A 17872-nucleotide genomic window follows, 5' to 3' on the forward strand; every position below is an offset into this window, starting at 1 on the left:
TGGGTGTTTGTCGTTTGCGACTGACCTTGAACTTTAAGGGGACAATCCTTAGTTTTATGATCAGTAATACAACAATTGAAGCACTTAGTGACAACCAAATTACAAGTCCCAGAATGTCATTTCCCACAATGAAGGCATTGAGGATTTGATTTAGACTTTTGCGCCTGGTGATTTTGATGCTGCTTTTTTTGGGAGCTCCCATTGGCTTATGTATCGGAATTCTCCCACTTCCCAGCATGTTTTTCCTCAAGGCATTGATCTCCATCTCCGCATGAATAGTTTGATCCACCAGTTCTCTATAAGTCATGCACTTAACTGCCGATAGGCACCTCCAAATATCCTCTCTCAAGCCAACCAGTAGATGATAGAATTTTTTATCTTCATGTTGATTAATTGATAGGATGAAATGGACGACACTGACAAATTGCATGTCTTACTCCCAAACTGCCTTCGCCGCTTGCTCCAGCTTCCTCAAGTCATTCATGAGCTTGCTTGGTCCGCCATAGGGAAATATTGTTCCAGTAATAATTTTTCAAAATCCACCCAAGATACTACTGCATCAAGCCCAAAAGTGTTGTGACGATGACTTTTCCACCAATCATCAGCTCCTTCAAGCAAGTAGAATGTCGCAATGTCTACCTTACTATCTTCAAGACATTTTATTCTCGAAGCTTCTTTTCTATATCATGAATCCATGCATCACACTTGATCGAGTCCACCGTGCCATTAAAGATAGGAGGATGTGTTTTCCAAAACTGATCCATCACTCCATCCATAGTGCTCATGTTGGTCATTTCCAATGGTTGATTGGGTTAAGTCTCCATAGGGGCCACTGGTGAGACTGGTTGAGTGGCTTGTATTGCTGGTTGCACCGCTTGCTGGATAGCTTTGACCGCTTATGCAATTTGAGCTACAAAGTTAGCTAGTAACACTTGGGAAATATTTTGTGTTGCCACCTCCATGATAGTCGCCAAGTTGAGACTTTGTGCCCCAGCAGTCTTGGCGATTTCAGCTGGAACAGCACGATGGCGATTAGGGGAGCGGAGAACCCTAGGAACAAGCACCTCACTTATAGTAGCTCTCTGAACTCCTCTTCCACGAGCGGCAACAACACTTCTTCGTTTCGGAGTCATTCTAAACAATCGAAAGATACGAAAATTTAAAATTGATTAAATAACTGATTTATAAGAATAACCTATCCCTTACCAAAATCTATGAATACAATGGGTATGAGATGCAAAGTAAATGAAGGTTAAATACAGAGCACAGTCTCGGATACCACTCTGTCACACTTCAGGTCCAGAAAGCGATACACCTCGGTAACACAAGACATGAAGAAAAGAATTGAACTTGTTATGTATTCTAAAGAGGAAAAAGAATATGCAAGTAATAATAGAAAGAATTAAGAAGAATTCAATTTTTTTTTATTTCATAAATATAGATACAACCAATACAACAAAAAGAAACTAAAATGAAAACAAGGAAATAACTACCCGACCCAGAAAGAAAAATACAATAACTTATACGATACTAAAAAATACCAGAAATAAATCTAAATTTGAAAAGTCTACTCCGGCGGAGATGACCCGATAAATGGTTGTGTGAAACCTATTATATTAAAATATGAACGGGTGGGTTTGAAAATCAAACTCCATAAATAACTAATATTTATTAAAGCATAAACGGTAACAAAAATGAGACAAGTAGTATGACCAATAAATAGGGACATAACACTATGTGTATAAAAAAATTAGCAAGGACTATCAAATGTTTATGATCATGAATAAAAATTATTTGAACACATGCACTTTTCTGAAAGATTATACATGTTACAATATCAGTTGTAATGGTACAGATATGAACAATCAATCATTTCACACTACCTAATAACACACACACACACACACACACACACATATATACACTTATATATATTGTTGGTTTAATACAACACCCTGAAACAATGAAAGGTAGCACCAATCCCATAATAAATTCACTGATTTCACTGAAGGACCCGTCGTACCTGCTAGCCATCACAAAAAGGTTTAATACCGACATAATAATATTATAATATTAGTTATATTTCATGCATCACAATCAACATAAAAATACTACAAAATGTCCACAATATTTATAACACTTATGAAACTGAGTTAATGAGATTTGTCACATCAAATATATGAAATAAATAGTAAATATTGAAATCATGAAGGGTGAAAAATAAAACATGAAATCAAGAAGGAATAAAACAAGGAAAATTACCCATCAAGGTCATTATGAGCAAAAGTGAAAACTATTGCATTTATGTGAATAAGATATGAAGGGTGCGAATCACAACCCTAAAATTTGCTAGAAATCTAATACCATTAGCAAAGATAACACTCCTAAATAGAAAGAATACGCTTATTCCATAATAAAGAGCAGTTACTTACACGAAGTGACCAACGCAATGCTTCTACGATTCGACGGTTCGACTATGGATCCTACACCAATTGAAAAAATAAATTTATTTATTTCTTAAACTAGGTGCTACCTAATCGCCAATTATTAATACTATTATTTTTGTTATTAAGTAATTATTAATATTATTATATTTTTAAAAGAAGAAAAATTATGAACTTAATTAAATTTAATAAATATAATCAAAAAATAGTATTTTGTTTATGTTTATTTTGACATGAAGGACATTATAATGCTTGAATAACTTTTGGAGAATTTACATCTGTAATACAACAGGAAACATACATCTTCTTGAATCCCTTCTCTCCTCCGATTTGCCTTATAATCCCGATTTAGTAAATCTCAAGGGGAGATGGATCTACGGGATTCAAAAGCTATAGTGCGCACGAGAGGGAGGAAAATGAGGGTTACCTTCCTAGATGGTTATGGGTAGGAGCAAACAAAAGTTTTGGTGGTCTCTATAGGCTACGACCCCGCCATTGCCTTCACTTCTAGCTCCAGTCGTGGTAAGGGTTTCAGGAGAAAGTTTTTGGATGGAACAGAGAGGAGAAAGAAGAACGGAATTTGGAGAGATTGGGAGGAGGGAGTGGTGATGTCTTCGTTCGATGTCTACCCCACGCTTTGTTCTTATAAGAAGGAGAGGTGGTAGTTTGATCATTTCGGGAAGGCAGCAAGGAGAGGGTGGGAGCCAAATCAAGAAAGTATCCGGAAAGGGAAAGGGAAAATTGTGAAATCCAAACGGGAAGCAACGACACAAAAGGAAGGAAATAATCGCAGGATTGCGGGAGAGAAAGAAGGAAATAAAAAAAAGCAAGTTAAATTTTTCTTTTCTTACAAAATGTGTCATGATAGTTGATGCAAAACTTTTGTTTATATACCCTGCTCAACAAAAACATGTTTTGTACCTTGCCAGCATTCCATCTGAGTGTAATTTAGTGCATTATGTCCAACAACAGTCCAGAACTGGTTAATCAAGTGGAAGTGGAATGGGTTCTCAAGTGGCTTGTGCTTGAAGGGTATAAAACTCTTATTCATGGCTTGTCTCCAATGTGCAAACTTTACTGCCTAAGAACAACACTAGGGATCTGGTAATTTTTGTAGCTGATGACCTGTTTTGAGGTGCGTGAGCACAGGATGGAAGGGTATCACAGCAGGCCTTCAGCAGTTATACTATTGAGTGGAGAGGACTATTGAATATGTAGGTGGTGAAAGGGGTTATGAGAAATGAGTTTCTTGTTGAAGAAGTGGAGCTGCGGGCTGCAATTGAGGGTGAGGGTTTGTTATGTGAGATGGGTGTAAGAGCTAAGGGGCTGGTGCTGGGGATTTGGTTTGTAGGTGGAGCGTTAGCATAGTGGGAGGCATAGGGGAAGGATTGCTCATCGAATACAACATGAAGAGAGATGAGAACCTTGCCGTCTTGGGAATTAAAGCATTTGTAACTTTTATGAACTGGTGAGTATCCCAAAACAATATATAGAGTGGCATGATGAGCTTGTTTGTGAGGTGATTGTGGTTTTAGCCATGGATAAATGCGGCATCCAAAGACCCTTAGAGGTCAATAGGTGGGCTTTTGATGGTGTAGCAGCTCATATGGGGAGATTTGTTGAGTGTTTTTGGATTGAATGCTGCTATGAAAAGTGTGTCAAATCATAATGTATAAGAGAGAGGAGCATAAAAAAGGAGAGTGCAAGTAGCTTCTATCAGGTGGCAATGTTTTCGCTCCGCAATCCTTTTCTGTTTTGGAGTGTGTGGTCAAGAGAATTGATAAATAATGGTATTTTCCAATAAGAAGCTTATTAGAGTAGTGTTGTCAAATTTGCCACCTACAACAAAATTCCAGCGGTAGTATGAAATTGAGTCTTAATCATTTTTATGAATGATATACATTTTTTTGTGGTTTTAGATTGTGTAAACATATAAAATACTCGACAAATCTTTGAGAAGACATCAATGAACACAATGTAATATCAATATCCTTGATGAGATAGAATAGGGTGTGGGCCTCATACATTCATTTGTATGAGCTATTGGGGGAGTACATATGTGATGAGGTATGAGAGAAAGGCTGTGTGTGACACTTGATTGGTATTACAACTATTACAATTTTGTGTTTTGAATAATATGTCTAAAAAGAAGTATGTCTTGAGAAGAATGTTGAGAACATCTTGGCTTGGATACCACAATAACAACAAGCATTTATATCACTAAGTGGGGTAGGCTGCATGAATGTCCAAACCATTCGCACCATGTCATTGGCATAAAGAAGAAGCAGCAACTGGTTGCGGATCCAGGCCAATGTAGTTGAATGGGTATATAACTTCATAGCTATGACCCCAAAAGTAGTTGTTTCCAATTTTGTGGATTAAAGATAGTTAAACAAATGGAATCAAATAGCATAGCCACTGTTGTCCTGGGTTAGCTTATATAATGAAAGGAGATTATGGGATAGTTAGAGGACATGCCATATTTGAGGTACGAGAGGCTTACGAGTAAAAGTAGATAGTATAACATTGTACCGGGACAAGTTGTTCATCTCCAACAAGAACCTGTTCAAATTCGTTTGTAGGTGTAGCAATTTAAAGGTGACTTAGGTTGAACATGAGGTGGATTGTCGCACCTGAATCCAAAACCTATTTAGAGACAGTAGCATTCAACGAATAGTTGGGAGTGGTGCATTAGAGGTTGGCACGATGCCTACTGGTTACGGCTGAATGGCAAATTTTTTTGCAAATTTGGTAGAATACCATAGGCTTGGAAGTGGTGACCATCTCATTTATGGGAAGTTAATGTGGGTTGGTTGTGACCTCAAACCTAAGTAGGATTAGTGTAACTTTGTCTTGGGGCTTGAAGACCTAGTTAGGGGTTAGGAAGAGTGTCCACCTTGAGATTGTGACTAGCAAGCTTGATTTCTTCACTATAGAGGCGGGAGTAGAAATATTCCAGATCCATTATTAAAGTTGTGTCCATATTACAATTTTGAACGTCTGGTATATTGGTGGTAGTCATTAAAGATATGTATATTGGAGTTGCTACTTGTGTTCGCACATAATGAGGATTGATCAAGTATTTTCCTATTTCAGTTGGATTACATCAGGAATTGGCTTTAAGCCCATATCTTTTTACTTTCGTTGTGGATACTCTTTTGGACATTTACATGAGGATGTACAATAGTGCATGCTTTTCGCAGATGATACCCTTCTTGTGGATAAGAATAGAGAGAGTACAAGAAAACTTGAAATATGAGTCTAAAGGCTTTCATTTGAGTAGATAATTGAATACAAGGAATGTAATTTTAGTAGTAGTAGCTCTAGAGGCAAAGTTGTAATTAGGGATTATCAAATCATTAAAAGGTGTGAACGTTTTAGATATCTCGAGTCTATTGTTCAAAGTGATGATAATATAGATGGGGAGGTTATAGTAGAAATCAATTTGGTTGAAGTGGAGGAAAGCATATGATATATAGCGTGATAGAAAAGTATTGCTTAGATTTGAAGAAAATTTTATAAGATCGTACTGAGACCTATAATATTTTATGGCGTAGAATGTTGGCCTTTAAAAGAGAAGCATAATACAAAGTTAAGTGTTTCTAAGATGAGAATGCTTAGGTGGATGAATACCTTGACACTTAGAGACAAAATGTGAAATGAATCTATACGTAAAGGGTTGGTGTAGCTCTAGTGGCATACAAGATTAGAGAGTCGTTGTAGGTCACATTAAATGTTAATCCGGTTAGAAGAGTAGATGGTTTAGAGTAGACTTATGTTAAGAAGGACAGAGGAAGACCTAAAATGACTTGGACATATTGTATAAAGAATGATCTTAATCTATTAGATATAAATGTAGATACGACACTCAATAGGACACAAAGGAGAAAAAGCATTCATGTAGTCGACCCCACTTAGTGGGATACAAGGCTTGTTTATTGTTATTGTGGTATATTGGCGGTAGTCCATTTAACGTATACAAAATAATATCCTCTTGATTGATCTGTACTCCAGCTGCTGAAATGTCGACAAAGGCTTTGATAGTTGAAAAGTAGTGGGTGATAGTTTGGGATTTCATTGAGATGTTATTTAAATCATTCTTGAGTTGTATGAGGCATAACTTTTTAGTGGGTTGTAGCCTTTTTGAGAGAGTCATCCAGATATCGGATGTGGTAGAAAGGTTGAGAACATAATATAAGATGGCAATATATTGGAATACAATGCGGATGCCAAATGTGTCAATGATAAATTTGGGAGGACGTGGGCTACTGCCATCTAGAAACCCTATGAAAAAAATTGCTGTGAAAATTTTCAGGATTTGGATTTCCAAGAGAGGGTAGTTATGGGCTGATAGCTGATTTTAGAAGAGATTCTTGATATTACTCATGAGAAATTTAAGTGATGGTGGAATGGTAGTAATCTTAATAGGTCCAAGAGATGATAGTCCCTGTGTTGGGATGTCTGAGAGTTACACATGGAAGGATCAGATCGTACAAATGAACTATTTATTTGTAATTGAAAAGTTCAATTACCTTGATGTAAGAGTGGGGAGAACGAATTTCTTAGTAGATGCCAACAACAATAGATCGGAATGGGTGTTAACTAGAGAGGAAGGTCCCGAGGTTGCCCGAATTTACTTGGACTCCTGACGAACCAAGTGAACTCGTGCATCAATAATTATATTCCATTCCATTCTAATGATCATGAGGTACAATACAGAATATATAGAGTGGGAAGAAGATTCTAACAGCAAGTATAATAACCAACTAATCTCAATAGCTTTGATGTGGTGGTTATATCTAGACGGTAAGTGTGCTATGAGTCCATTATCATGCTTCACAAGTAGCGTGGTAGTGGTATTACTTTTCACGTAATGCTCAGCGAACAAATGTCATTGACAAAGCCAATTCCAAGTGGTGTTCCATAAGGAATAAAAAGCCATTCTGGGGTATTTTCTAAGCAGCCAAACACAGAGGTTGCAGGAAAACAAAAATGATTCTCGCGATATTGATACTGAAGTTAATCCAAACAACAACGGAAGAATAATATTATTCCTGAAATTCAAAAAAGATAGTTACAAACAAACAACTGAAATAGGAAATAACAGGACACACAACACGACTCCCAACTAAAGCAGGGGTTGCATGTGGTGGAGTTGCGGGTTGAAGGAGCGACTAAAAGGTTGGAGGGTTGGTGGGTGTGGGAACAAAAGGAAAGGTTGGTCGGCGGTGAACGACAACAAAGAAGTGGGAAGGAGGGCTGCAAAGGAGTAGAAGTTGGAGGGCTGGTTAGTGGCAGAGTAGCATGTTGGGCGGTTGTGATGAAGTTTGGGAACGGGCTTCTGGGGCTTCTGTGAGGAAGGATGGGAAGGTAAGGGAAAGGGAAAGGAGGCGGCAGGAAAGTGCGGGCTGCAGAAAAAATAGTAAAGGGGCTCTTTCCCGGTGGCGACAGTAAATATAATAAGGGAGGCAAAGGAAAGGTTGCGGGAGAAAGGAAATTAAGGATAAATATCTCCGCGGTATCGAACTATAGCCATAGAAAAATTTGATTCTTGGGAGACGATCACCGCCTCAAACAAGTTACAGTTGAAGCATCTTCTTGCCTTCGAGTACAGCCTAAGAAGGGAACCACTGGAAGTAGACGGCTGCCCCTGAACAGAAACATATGAAAAGCTAACCTAAACACACACACAAACAACAAATAAATGCTATCAAGCAACTAAGGAGTGGCATACTCCTTTGGGCGACACTTTTAGAACCTAGAAACTGAACCAGTCCAAGTTCTTGCTGCAAGAGTTCAGCATCAATCTAGTGCTTCCTCGCCCACGTCATAGTCTAACAAATACATGCTTGTGTTCCACGTATCCACGCCAGTGTTCAGCATGTCTATGCTAGTGTCCCACACTTCCACGGCTGTGTCAGTGTTTCGCAATTGGGAAGCCTCGATCTCATTCGTCGAAGCTTCTATATGCATGTTAAGAGTAGCAGAGCTACAGTAACCACTTGGGGTTGAAGGGTCTTCAATTGCGGTCTGAGGAGTACATAGCCCCCACTGACGACTACACTATTACCAAAAGAACTTGAGGAGTTTTCCCCTCTTGTGAGCAAAACAACCATATTTATCCACTCATCTAGGGATACACTACTGAGCTAAACAGGGATTTCGTGTCAAGTGTGCTATGTTGAATACTGCAAAGGCAACCTAAGGTTTTCAACTAATCCGAGGTGCAGATAATCTGACTTTCCCTGATGGGTGGCGACCAGAGCGGTAAGCTATCAACTAGGATGTCTTGAAGCTCTTGCCCTATGTATAACTCTAACTCTTCTCTTTCAAGGTTCCCTGTGTTCCCTAGGACCGATCTTTCCGATGCTTCTCTTCTAACAAGGGCACATGTGATCTCAGACTCCGTAGAAGATAGAAAGATGATGTTTTTGCCATCTTTGGTGAAGAAGTATATGTTCTTTAACCCATCATGTTGAGTCATGCAATCAAACTATCATGATCCCTCTAACACAAGGTGGTAAGCATCTATAGGCACATCGCACAAAACTTGATCCGACAGCTAGTCCCCAATCAAAAACTCCATGAGGTACCTTTTATCAATGTTAATCCTATTCATCTTCTCCAACAATGGCATGTAATATTATTTTGAATGTCTCTGAGTTGTGATGCTCAACTTATCCATCATCATTGTTGACGTCACATTCTCATTGTTACCTCCATCGATAATGATGTTGCATACCTTACCCTTCACAGCACACTGGAAGTGAAAAATCCTATGGTGAAGCAACTGCTCTCCCTCATAGCCCCAGCCTATAAGGCCCGTCGAACCACGAGCATATCACCTCATCAGGTGGAAGCTGTTACTCGTCACCCTTCTCTTCAATAGTCTTTTTGTCAATTATATCCTCCACGAAACCCTGCTCAGTGAAGAATACAACTCAGCTTGTCAGGCAACTAGAAGCGATGTATTCAAAATCATGACATCTGAATGAATTTCATGGCGGGGGTTGTAGTGTGTGTTATTTTTCCCAGGATTCTTTTAACTCATCGTGGCTCTATCTTGCTCCAAACTAGTCTGTTCCACTCTCTAAGATGTGCTCCTTTTGAGGTCTCCAACTGTGGGTGGTTGTCTGAATGGTGGTGGTTGTCTGCTCTGCTTCAATGTCTCTCCACATTGAGTGCTAAGGTCCACATATCCCTCAATATCCAATAGAGTGCAACTGGACCACATTACTGATGGCGGGCTTCAGGCCTCCAAAGCATCTAGCTATGGTGTGCTCCTCTATCTCCTTCGGCTCACAATTCAACTTAAGCTACATAAATTATGTCGTGTACTCCCCCACTGATAGCTCATTATGTTGAAGGTAGTGGAGCTTCCTGAAAATATCTCGTTTGTAGTGTGAGGGTAAGTAGTATCGCTGCATCTCCCGTTTCATCTTCTCCCTAAAAGTGACTGTCTCGTCCTTTTCTTTGTCTTCTCCCACCATAAAGAAGCATTTTTTCTTGAGCTTAATGGCAGCTAGTTTCACTTTTCTATCTTCGAGCACCTCGTTGTGTTTGAAGATCCGCTCACCGGTCAACATTCACTCGAGGAAATCATCTAGATCCATTCTTCCCTCATAGTCACGTAGGTCCACCCTTATTCAAAGATTTGTGAATCCTCCCACAAGCACGTCATCTCTGTATTCTCCAACGGGTGTCTCATCTTTGCATCCTCCAACAGGTGTCTCATTTATGTATCCTCTAACAAACGCCTCATCTTTGTATCCCCTAACAGACATGTCATATTTGTATATCCGATGGTGAGATACTAAACCACAAAGCGTTATGGCATGTCTTCTTCTCTATTGGAATCATCCCTACAGAGGATTCAACTTTTTTACTTGCTCTTCTGCAAGGGTTCAACTATTATGGTCGACAAGGATCCTGTCCCTGGTTCTTTCCTCAATTGTATTTAGTCGATGTAGCACTTGGAAGAGTAGTTGTTGTATGTCGTCCATGGTAGGTTCCTGATCAGATTTTGATAATTGTCTCAGCGGTGCTGAGGTTAGGGTTTGAGTGTGGATAGGTGGAAGGTGGTGTGTAGGGTGGGAAAGAAAAATTCTAAGTGGAGATATAGAGGGATGCTAGGAACCATATGATAGGACTAAGATTAGGCTAACTTGATATCAAATGATATCAGAGTTAACCCAAATAATAACGGAACAATAATATTATTGTTAAATTCAAATAGACAGTTACAAACAACCAACTGAAATAGGAAATAACAAGACACACAACACAGCTCCCAACTAGGGCAAATGCTAGAGGTGGTGGTCCTGCATGTCAAAGAGGGATTACTAAGTATGGTGGGGGTGTTTGGATGGTTAAGAAGGAACATAGGGGAAAGGCTAATTGGCGGTTAAAAGGCAACTGGGAAGGTGGTGGCAACAAGGGAGTATAGGTTGGATGGCTGGTCGAAGGTTGGACAGTAGGTTGGGGGCGGTGATGAAGCATAAGAAGGGGCGGCAGCAGGTTGGGGTACTTGTGAGGAAAGCTGGAAAAGTAAGGGGAGGGGAAAGGTGGCGACAGGGAAGTGCGGGCTACAAGAAAAAACGGCAACGGAGCTATGTTTTAATGGTGGCAACAAATACGGTGAGAGCGAAGGTGAAGGAAATGTTGTGGGAGAAGAGAAGTCAAGGGCATCTAGATCCCACTGGCAACTGCATTGTTCTCCAAAGCGCCCAAGGAGTTTTCTCCACTGACATGCAAACATCTATATTGGTCTAAGCATATGGGGGTACATTGTTTAGCTGAACAGAGATTTTGTGCAACGTGTATTCTATTGAATTCTCTAAACGTAACTCAAGGTTGGTTCAACCCGATTTAAGGTGCGGACAGTCTGACTCTCCCTGACAATTGGCAGTCAGGGCGGTATACTGGTTGTCCTCTATCTGCCCTACCCTTCTCTCTCGCAGTCCCCTGTCATCGCGAAGATTGGTCCTCCTGAGGCTTTTCTTTTGGCAAGGGAACCTGTGATCTTGAACATCATTGAAGATAGATGGACGATGTGCTTGCTATCTTCGATTAAGTAGTAGGTGTTTCTTAACCCATCATGTTGAGTCATGTGATCAAATAGTCACCGTCTCGCCAACAAAAATGTGGAATGCATTCATAGGCACCACGTCGCACCAAACCCGATCCTACAGCTAGGCCCAAATCAAAAACATCATGAGGCACCTTCTATCAATGTTGATTATGTTCTTCTTCAACCACATCAAGAAATACGGTTAAGGATGTCTCTGAGTAGTGATGCTCAATTTTTCCACCATCAGCGTTGACATCACATTCTTGTTGATACCTCCATCGATGATGATGTAGCATACCTTGCCCTTCACAAGACACTGGGTGTGGAAATATTGTGGTGAAGCCACTAATGCTCCCTCATAGCCTTAGTTTGTAGAGTCCGTCGAACCACAAGCATATCGCCCTCATTTGGTAGAAGCTAGTACTCACACTTCTCTTCATTTGTCTCTTCATTACTCACTTCTTCCACGACACCCTGCTAGGTAAAGGACACAGCTCAACTCATTGAACAACTGGAGGTGATATATCTAAAACCATGACATCTGAAAGCATTTCCTACCAGGAACTGTAGTGGGCATGCTACTCTTCTCAGGCTTTCTTCTCACTTGAATTGACTCTATTCTACTTCTGACTAACATGTTCCATTCTTTGAGGTGTGCTCCTCCTGAGGTCTCCAATTGTGGGTGATTGTATGACTGTTGGTGGTTGTCTGATCTTCTTCTGTTGTCTCCCCACTTTCTGTGCTAAGATTTGCACCTCTCTCAATAACAAATAGAGTTGTCGTTGTACCACATTACTGATTTATGCCTTCATGCCTCTCAAGTATCTGGCTATGGGGTGTTTCTTTGTCTCATTCGGCTCACAAGTCAACTTAAGTTGCATAAATTCTGTTGTGTGCTCCACTGATAGCTCATTCTATTATAGGTGGTGAAACACCAAAAAATTATCCCAGTGGTAGTGCGAGGGTAGGTATTATAGCTGCAACTCTCATTTCAACTTCTCCCAATAAATGATTATGACTTTTTTATCTCTGTCTCTCCTTCTTCGGATTCTCCCATCACAAAGAAATATCCTTATTCAGCTTGATAATAGCAAGTTTCACTCTTCTATAATAGAGCACCTTATTATATTCAAAGATCCATTCAATAGTCCGTATCAACAAGAAGAAATCTTTTGGATGCATTCTCCGATTGATGTCTGGTAGGGTCTGCATTCATACACAGATCTCTGTGTACTTCAATAGGCACACAACTCTGTATTTTCTAACAAGCATCCCATCTAGGTATCCTCCACCAGGCATCTCATCTCTTTATCCTCAAACAGGCACCTCATCTTTATTTCTTCTAACAAACATCTTATCTTTGTATGTCCGCTGATACTATCCCCAAAATGTTGTAGCATATCTTCTTCTTAATTGGCATAATCCCTATGAAAGGGATTTAGGTGTTCTACTTGCTCTTCTGCACGGCTTTCACTATTACGATCGATGGTGATCCCGCCCTAGTTCTTCCCTCAATGACATCGAGTCGATATAGCACTTGGCGAAGTATCCATTATAAGTTGTCCATGGTAGATTCCTGAATAGATTCAGGTAATTGTGCTACAGTGGAATGGTTAGGAGTTGGGTGTGTATATGTGGAAGGAGGTGTGTAAAGTGGGAAAGAAAAAGTTTGAGTGGAGATATGGAGGGATGCTAGAAACCCTAGGATATGCTATGGTTAGGCAAACTCTGATACCAAATGATACCAGAGTTAACCCAAACAACAACGAAACAATAATATTATTGATGAAATTTAGACAGACAATTACAAAAAACCAATTGAAATAGAAAATAATAAGACACAGCACAACTCCAAAAACTAGGCCATAGGTTGAAGAGTTGGGGAGGGGAGGGGAGGGGGGGAGTATGGAGGGAGTGTTTGGATGGTCAAGAGGGAAGGCTAGTCGGCGGTTGGATGACAACAAGGAAGTGGGAAGAAAGACTTGAAAGGTTGCGGCAACAAGGGGGTAGAGGTTGGAGGGCTAGTTGAAGGCTAGAGAGCAAGTTGAGTGGCAGTAAGAAAGTCTGGGAAGGGGCGGCTGTGAGGAAGGTTGGGAAGGTAAGGGGAGGGGAAAGTGAAGGTTGCTAGAAAAACAATAAAGACTATGTTTTATGGTGACGTCAGTAAATAAGATGAGGGCAATGGTGAAGGAAACGTTACAGAAAAAGAAAATCAAGGATAAATATTTCTACGGGATCGAACTACAGTTGAAGCACCATTCGATCCTTAGGAGACTGCATCGGCCTTGGACAATTTACAGTTGGGGCACCTTCTCGCCTTCAACTAAGCCCTAAAATAGGACACTGGAAGTTGAGTATTGTCCTGAACTGAAACATATGAAAAAATTGACCCCAAACACACAAAAACAACAAGCAAATACTAGTAGAAAACTAAAGAGTGGCCCACTCCTTTGGGAGGCACTTTCATAAACTAGGAACCAAACTGGTCCAACTTCTTGCCACAAGAGTTCAGTGCTAGTCCAGTGCTTCCCCGCCCGCGTCCCGGTCCAGTGTATCCACACCCGCATCCCGGTCCAGCATATCCACGCCCGCATCCAGCGTATCCATGCTCGCATCCAACATGTCCACTCCAACATCCAGCGCTTCTATGCCCATGTCGGATATGTTGCAAAATGTTACATCCACTATGAACAAGTATGCAAACCATAGACAATCAGCTTATCCAAGGACTGGTTTAAGGCCAGACAGTAGGTTGGGTGGTAGTGAGAAAGTCTAGGAAGGGTCGGCAGCTGGTTGGGGCAGCAGAGGTTGCAGGTAAGTGCGGGTTGCAAGAGTAAAGGGGATGTTTTCTGGTGGCAATAGAAAATAAGGAGAGGTCGGTGGTGAAGGAAAGGTTACAGGAAAAGAAAGCCGAGGATAAATATTTCTGCGGGATCGAACTACAACTGAAGCACCATTCGATCCTTAGGAAACAATCTAAGCCATGTACTATTTATAGTCGGAGCACATTCTCACCTTCAAATAAGCTCTAAAAGAGGTACACTAAAAGTCGACTATTGTTCTGAACTAAAACACACACAAAAAATTGACCCTAAACACACACAAACAGCAAGCAAATACTAGTAAACAACTAAAGAGTGGCCCACTCCTTTGGGTGGCAGTTTCATAACCTAGGAACCAAACCAGTCAAAATTCTTGAAGCAAGAATTTTATGCTAGTCCAATGTTTCCCCGCCCGCATCACAGTCCAGCCTATCCACACCCGCGTCCCAGTCCAGCCTATCCACACCCGCGTCCAGCATGTCCACTCCAACATCCCGCGCTTCTACGCCCATGTCGAATATTTTGCAAATTTTACATCCACCATGAACATGTTTGTAAACCTTGGACAATCAGCTTATCCAATGACTTCTACCCTTTATTGTAAGCTAACCAGCAATTAAGAAAGAATTTAAGTGAGACTCCTTTTAAAACAAATTAGCCCATGCTAGTCAACATTTGTCGCATTATAGCAATTATCTTAGCATATTTTGTTGAGTAATAAAAGTATGAATTCCAATGATCCGTTTTATCAAGCCACTCTCATTTATGAAAATTTTAGAAATGGTACCATGGCAATGGAGCTAAGGCAAGGTAAGGAAGGACCCAATGACCATCCTCAATAAAAGAGCTTATAGTGGCGTTAGGAAGCAAGCTAAAGATGCCAAATTACTGTATGCCCAGAATTTCCAAAAGAGATTTTCCTCCAACTAATAGCTCATAAAGCAGAGACATTTTCTACCATTGACAACTTGACAGGAGATGCATCTTTTTAGAATTGGAAGTGATAAAAAATAACTCTCTCAGAAAGAGGAAGAACTTCCTAAGACGGCATTCACATAAGGACCAATATCTCCCATGATAATAGTTAGTAAAAGGATTAGATGAATAGGTAGAACAGTCTCACAATTACATTCATTTTACAGATGAAGTTACCAATAGCCAAAGAAGTTAGCCTCCTGGCCCAATTGTCCCTAGGGAGGGTAGTAATACCAGGAATAAAACCAGGATTTAAATGGAGCTTCCTAGATATCCCTCCATGAAAAAGGAAAAAACAATTGAAGGAAGAGCTCGCCATAAAGACACAATTTTGACAGGGAGACTAAACAAAATCAGTAAGATAATAAACTATTAAATGAGAAACGAATGAATTGGTATCCGACAAGAATCCATTAATCTTATCAAGGATGGCAATTTTTTATAAGATTAACTTGGAGTTGGCCCGCGGCAGTAGGAAGACCCAGACAAGTGATAAAAAGATGCCCATTTTTAAACCTTGAGAATTGACAACAATATCAGATTTAGTGAAGTTAACCTGCGAGAAGCATTTTTAAAACATGCGTTATTTTTTTCCTCGCAGCATGGAAGGAAGAGGTTTCCGCTCTATCAAACACCAGAAAATCAACGGCTTGCATAAGATACGAGATGGTGCTCTGATTTAGTGAAGGCCGCTTTCACCCTACGACCAATGTATTCCCGCATTTGCACTTATGATGCAAGAATTTCAATAATAAAGTGATAATCAAACAAAAGTGTGTTTAATTCCATATCATAAACATCAAATTTCCAATTCCTCAAAGGAAAAAGACTTACAAGAAGCTTCATTTAGCAGAATTTCAATTCACACATCAGACCCTACATCTTCATCTGCTAACAGATAACAATGACATCTGCTCGTTGATGGAGCAATCCACATGGCAGGACGAGCGGCAGGGCGCCGGGGAGCGGCAGGCGGCCGGGATTAGGATGATTCCGAGACACCGCTGCTCCATCGGGGACTGTGGCGATCGCCGGATGCTGCGGTACTCGACAGCGTCCTGCAGGATGATGTTGCCCTGCTTGTCGATGCAATGGAAAGATCCAAGAAAGAATCGCCCGTCCTTAACGCCGATAAGCATTCGCCGGAACAGAAGATTCCGCAGTCGAGCCACCAACGGAGATGAGTCGGCGATGGGATCAGAGACCGTTGCAGCTTCCATTGCAGAGGGATCTGAACTGGATGATGGATTGGAATTAGGTTTTTATGGGTACAAGAGCTGGTTTGCCACTTGCCAGGTTGGATAGTTCCCAAGGCTCTGCTTGGTTTTGGGGGCGTGGCTGTGTGGGCTGCTCGGCACTCCAGCATGCAGTTTTTTTTGAATTATTTTCCAAGTTATTTTTAATAATTTCAAAATAATTTATAAATAATTCGCGGTCTTTATTTTTAGATTATTTTTGTATTATTTCGGGATTATTGAAAATTACTAAAAAATAATCTGAAAATAACTTAGGAATAACATGCGTCGCATGTAGAGCTACGTCAGGAGTCCGCACAGAAAAATTTTTGTTGTTTGGGAGCTGCAGCTTCTCAGCTTTTCAGATGCAGCTGCGCTGCTCTAGAAAACTGCTGTGGGGAAGCAGCTGCGGGAAATCTGGCTATCTATTTGGTGCAGTTGTGTAAAATCAACTGTCGGACAGCTGTTTATGAAAAAATAACAATTCCGCCTCTCTTCAGTAAAGCTTTTTAAAACAGAATATAAACTAATTTTTATATTAAATAAATTATTTCTTATGCAATAAATTTATATTAAATAAATAATTAAATAATTTAAATAATTGAGAAAATTTCTATTTATATCAAATAATTAAGAACGAAGGCCCAAAAACTCCTCACGAGACTGGTTGATCAAGTCTCGTGAGAAATTAACTTTAATTAATTAAAATTAAAAAAATTAACTTCAATAAAATTAATGGAAACCCTCGCCTGCATTAATTGGATAATAAAAAGATTTTAGAGTGTGTGCGCGCGAGCGCAAAAATGCAAGTTAATATGTACACACACACAGATTTACATACATATGTGGGACATTCACATACAGTACAATTTTTGTGTCATGCCTAACACCTAAACACTTTCATTTACATGCATACCACTTCACTTCTTAACATCAAATCAAAAATCCCTCAATTACTTCCATTTTAAAAGTGAAATACACATCATACATAGATTTATGACACCTTGTTATAAGAGTAAATATCCAACATTGAGTGTTAGAATTACATACACACAACTCATTTCTTATTCATTTACATATCATAACACCAAAACTTCTCTGAAGTTACCACACTTGATTCCTGGTCTTTAGAATCAAGGTTAAATTGCAGTAAACTCTTACTGTAGCAAGTACAGCATGAGTGATGTGAATAACATCAAGAACTGAAATGATGTTCCCATCTGTTAAATATCCATTCACCAAAAAAACTTTAAAAAAAATCTCGAAATAAAAATCTTATAATGAATTGAAAAGTAAAATAGTAGAAGGCAAGCTAGTCGCCGGTCT

General features: G+C 40.0%; 1 protein-coding gene across 2 annotated transcripts; it reads right to left on the reverse strand.

Annotated features, from left to right (window-relative positions):
• Positions 1 to 1819: 1819 nt before the first annotated feature.
• LOC110026607 (N-alpha-acetyltransferase 38, NatC auxiliary subunit-like) lies at positions 1820 to 16661 on the reverse strand. Of its 2 annotated transcripts, none has more exons than XM_020727608.1 (2): positions 16146 to 16661; positions 1820 to 2026 (listed from the first exon to the last, which is right to left on the reverse strand). In XM_020727608.1, exon 1 carries the CDS (start codon positions 16529 to 16531, stop codon positions 16196 to 16198), a length of 336 nt encoding a protein of 111 aa, XP_020583267.1. In that variant the 5' UTR covers positions 16532 to 16661; the 3' UTR covers positions 1820 to 2026; positions 16146 to 16195. The 2 variants fall into 2 exon arrangements, with proteins under 2 accessions (XP_020583267.1, XP_020583266.1); XM_020727607.1 differs by having other exon boundaries at positions 1822 to 2023.
• Positions 16662 to 17872: the final 1211 nt, after the last annotated feature.

This window comes from Phalaenopsis equestris, unplaced genomic scaffold (assembly GCF_001263595.1).
Source record: "Phalaenopsis equestris unplaced genomic scaffold, ASM126359v1 Scaffold000383, whole genome shotgun sequence".
Classification (NCBI taxonomy): domain Eukaryota; kingdom Viridiplantae; phylum Streptophyta; class Magnoliopsida; order Asparagales; family Orchidaceae; genus Phalaenopsis; species Phalaenopsis equestris.

Excerpts from the sequence above, each read along its gene's own strand:
- LOC110026607 (XM_020727608.1), bottom strand. The coding sequence starts at position 16,531 with ATGGAAGCTGCAACGGTCTCTGATCCCATCGCCGACTCATCTCCGTTG.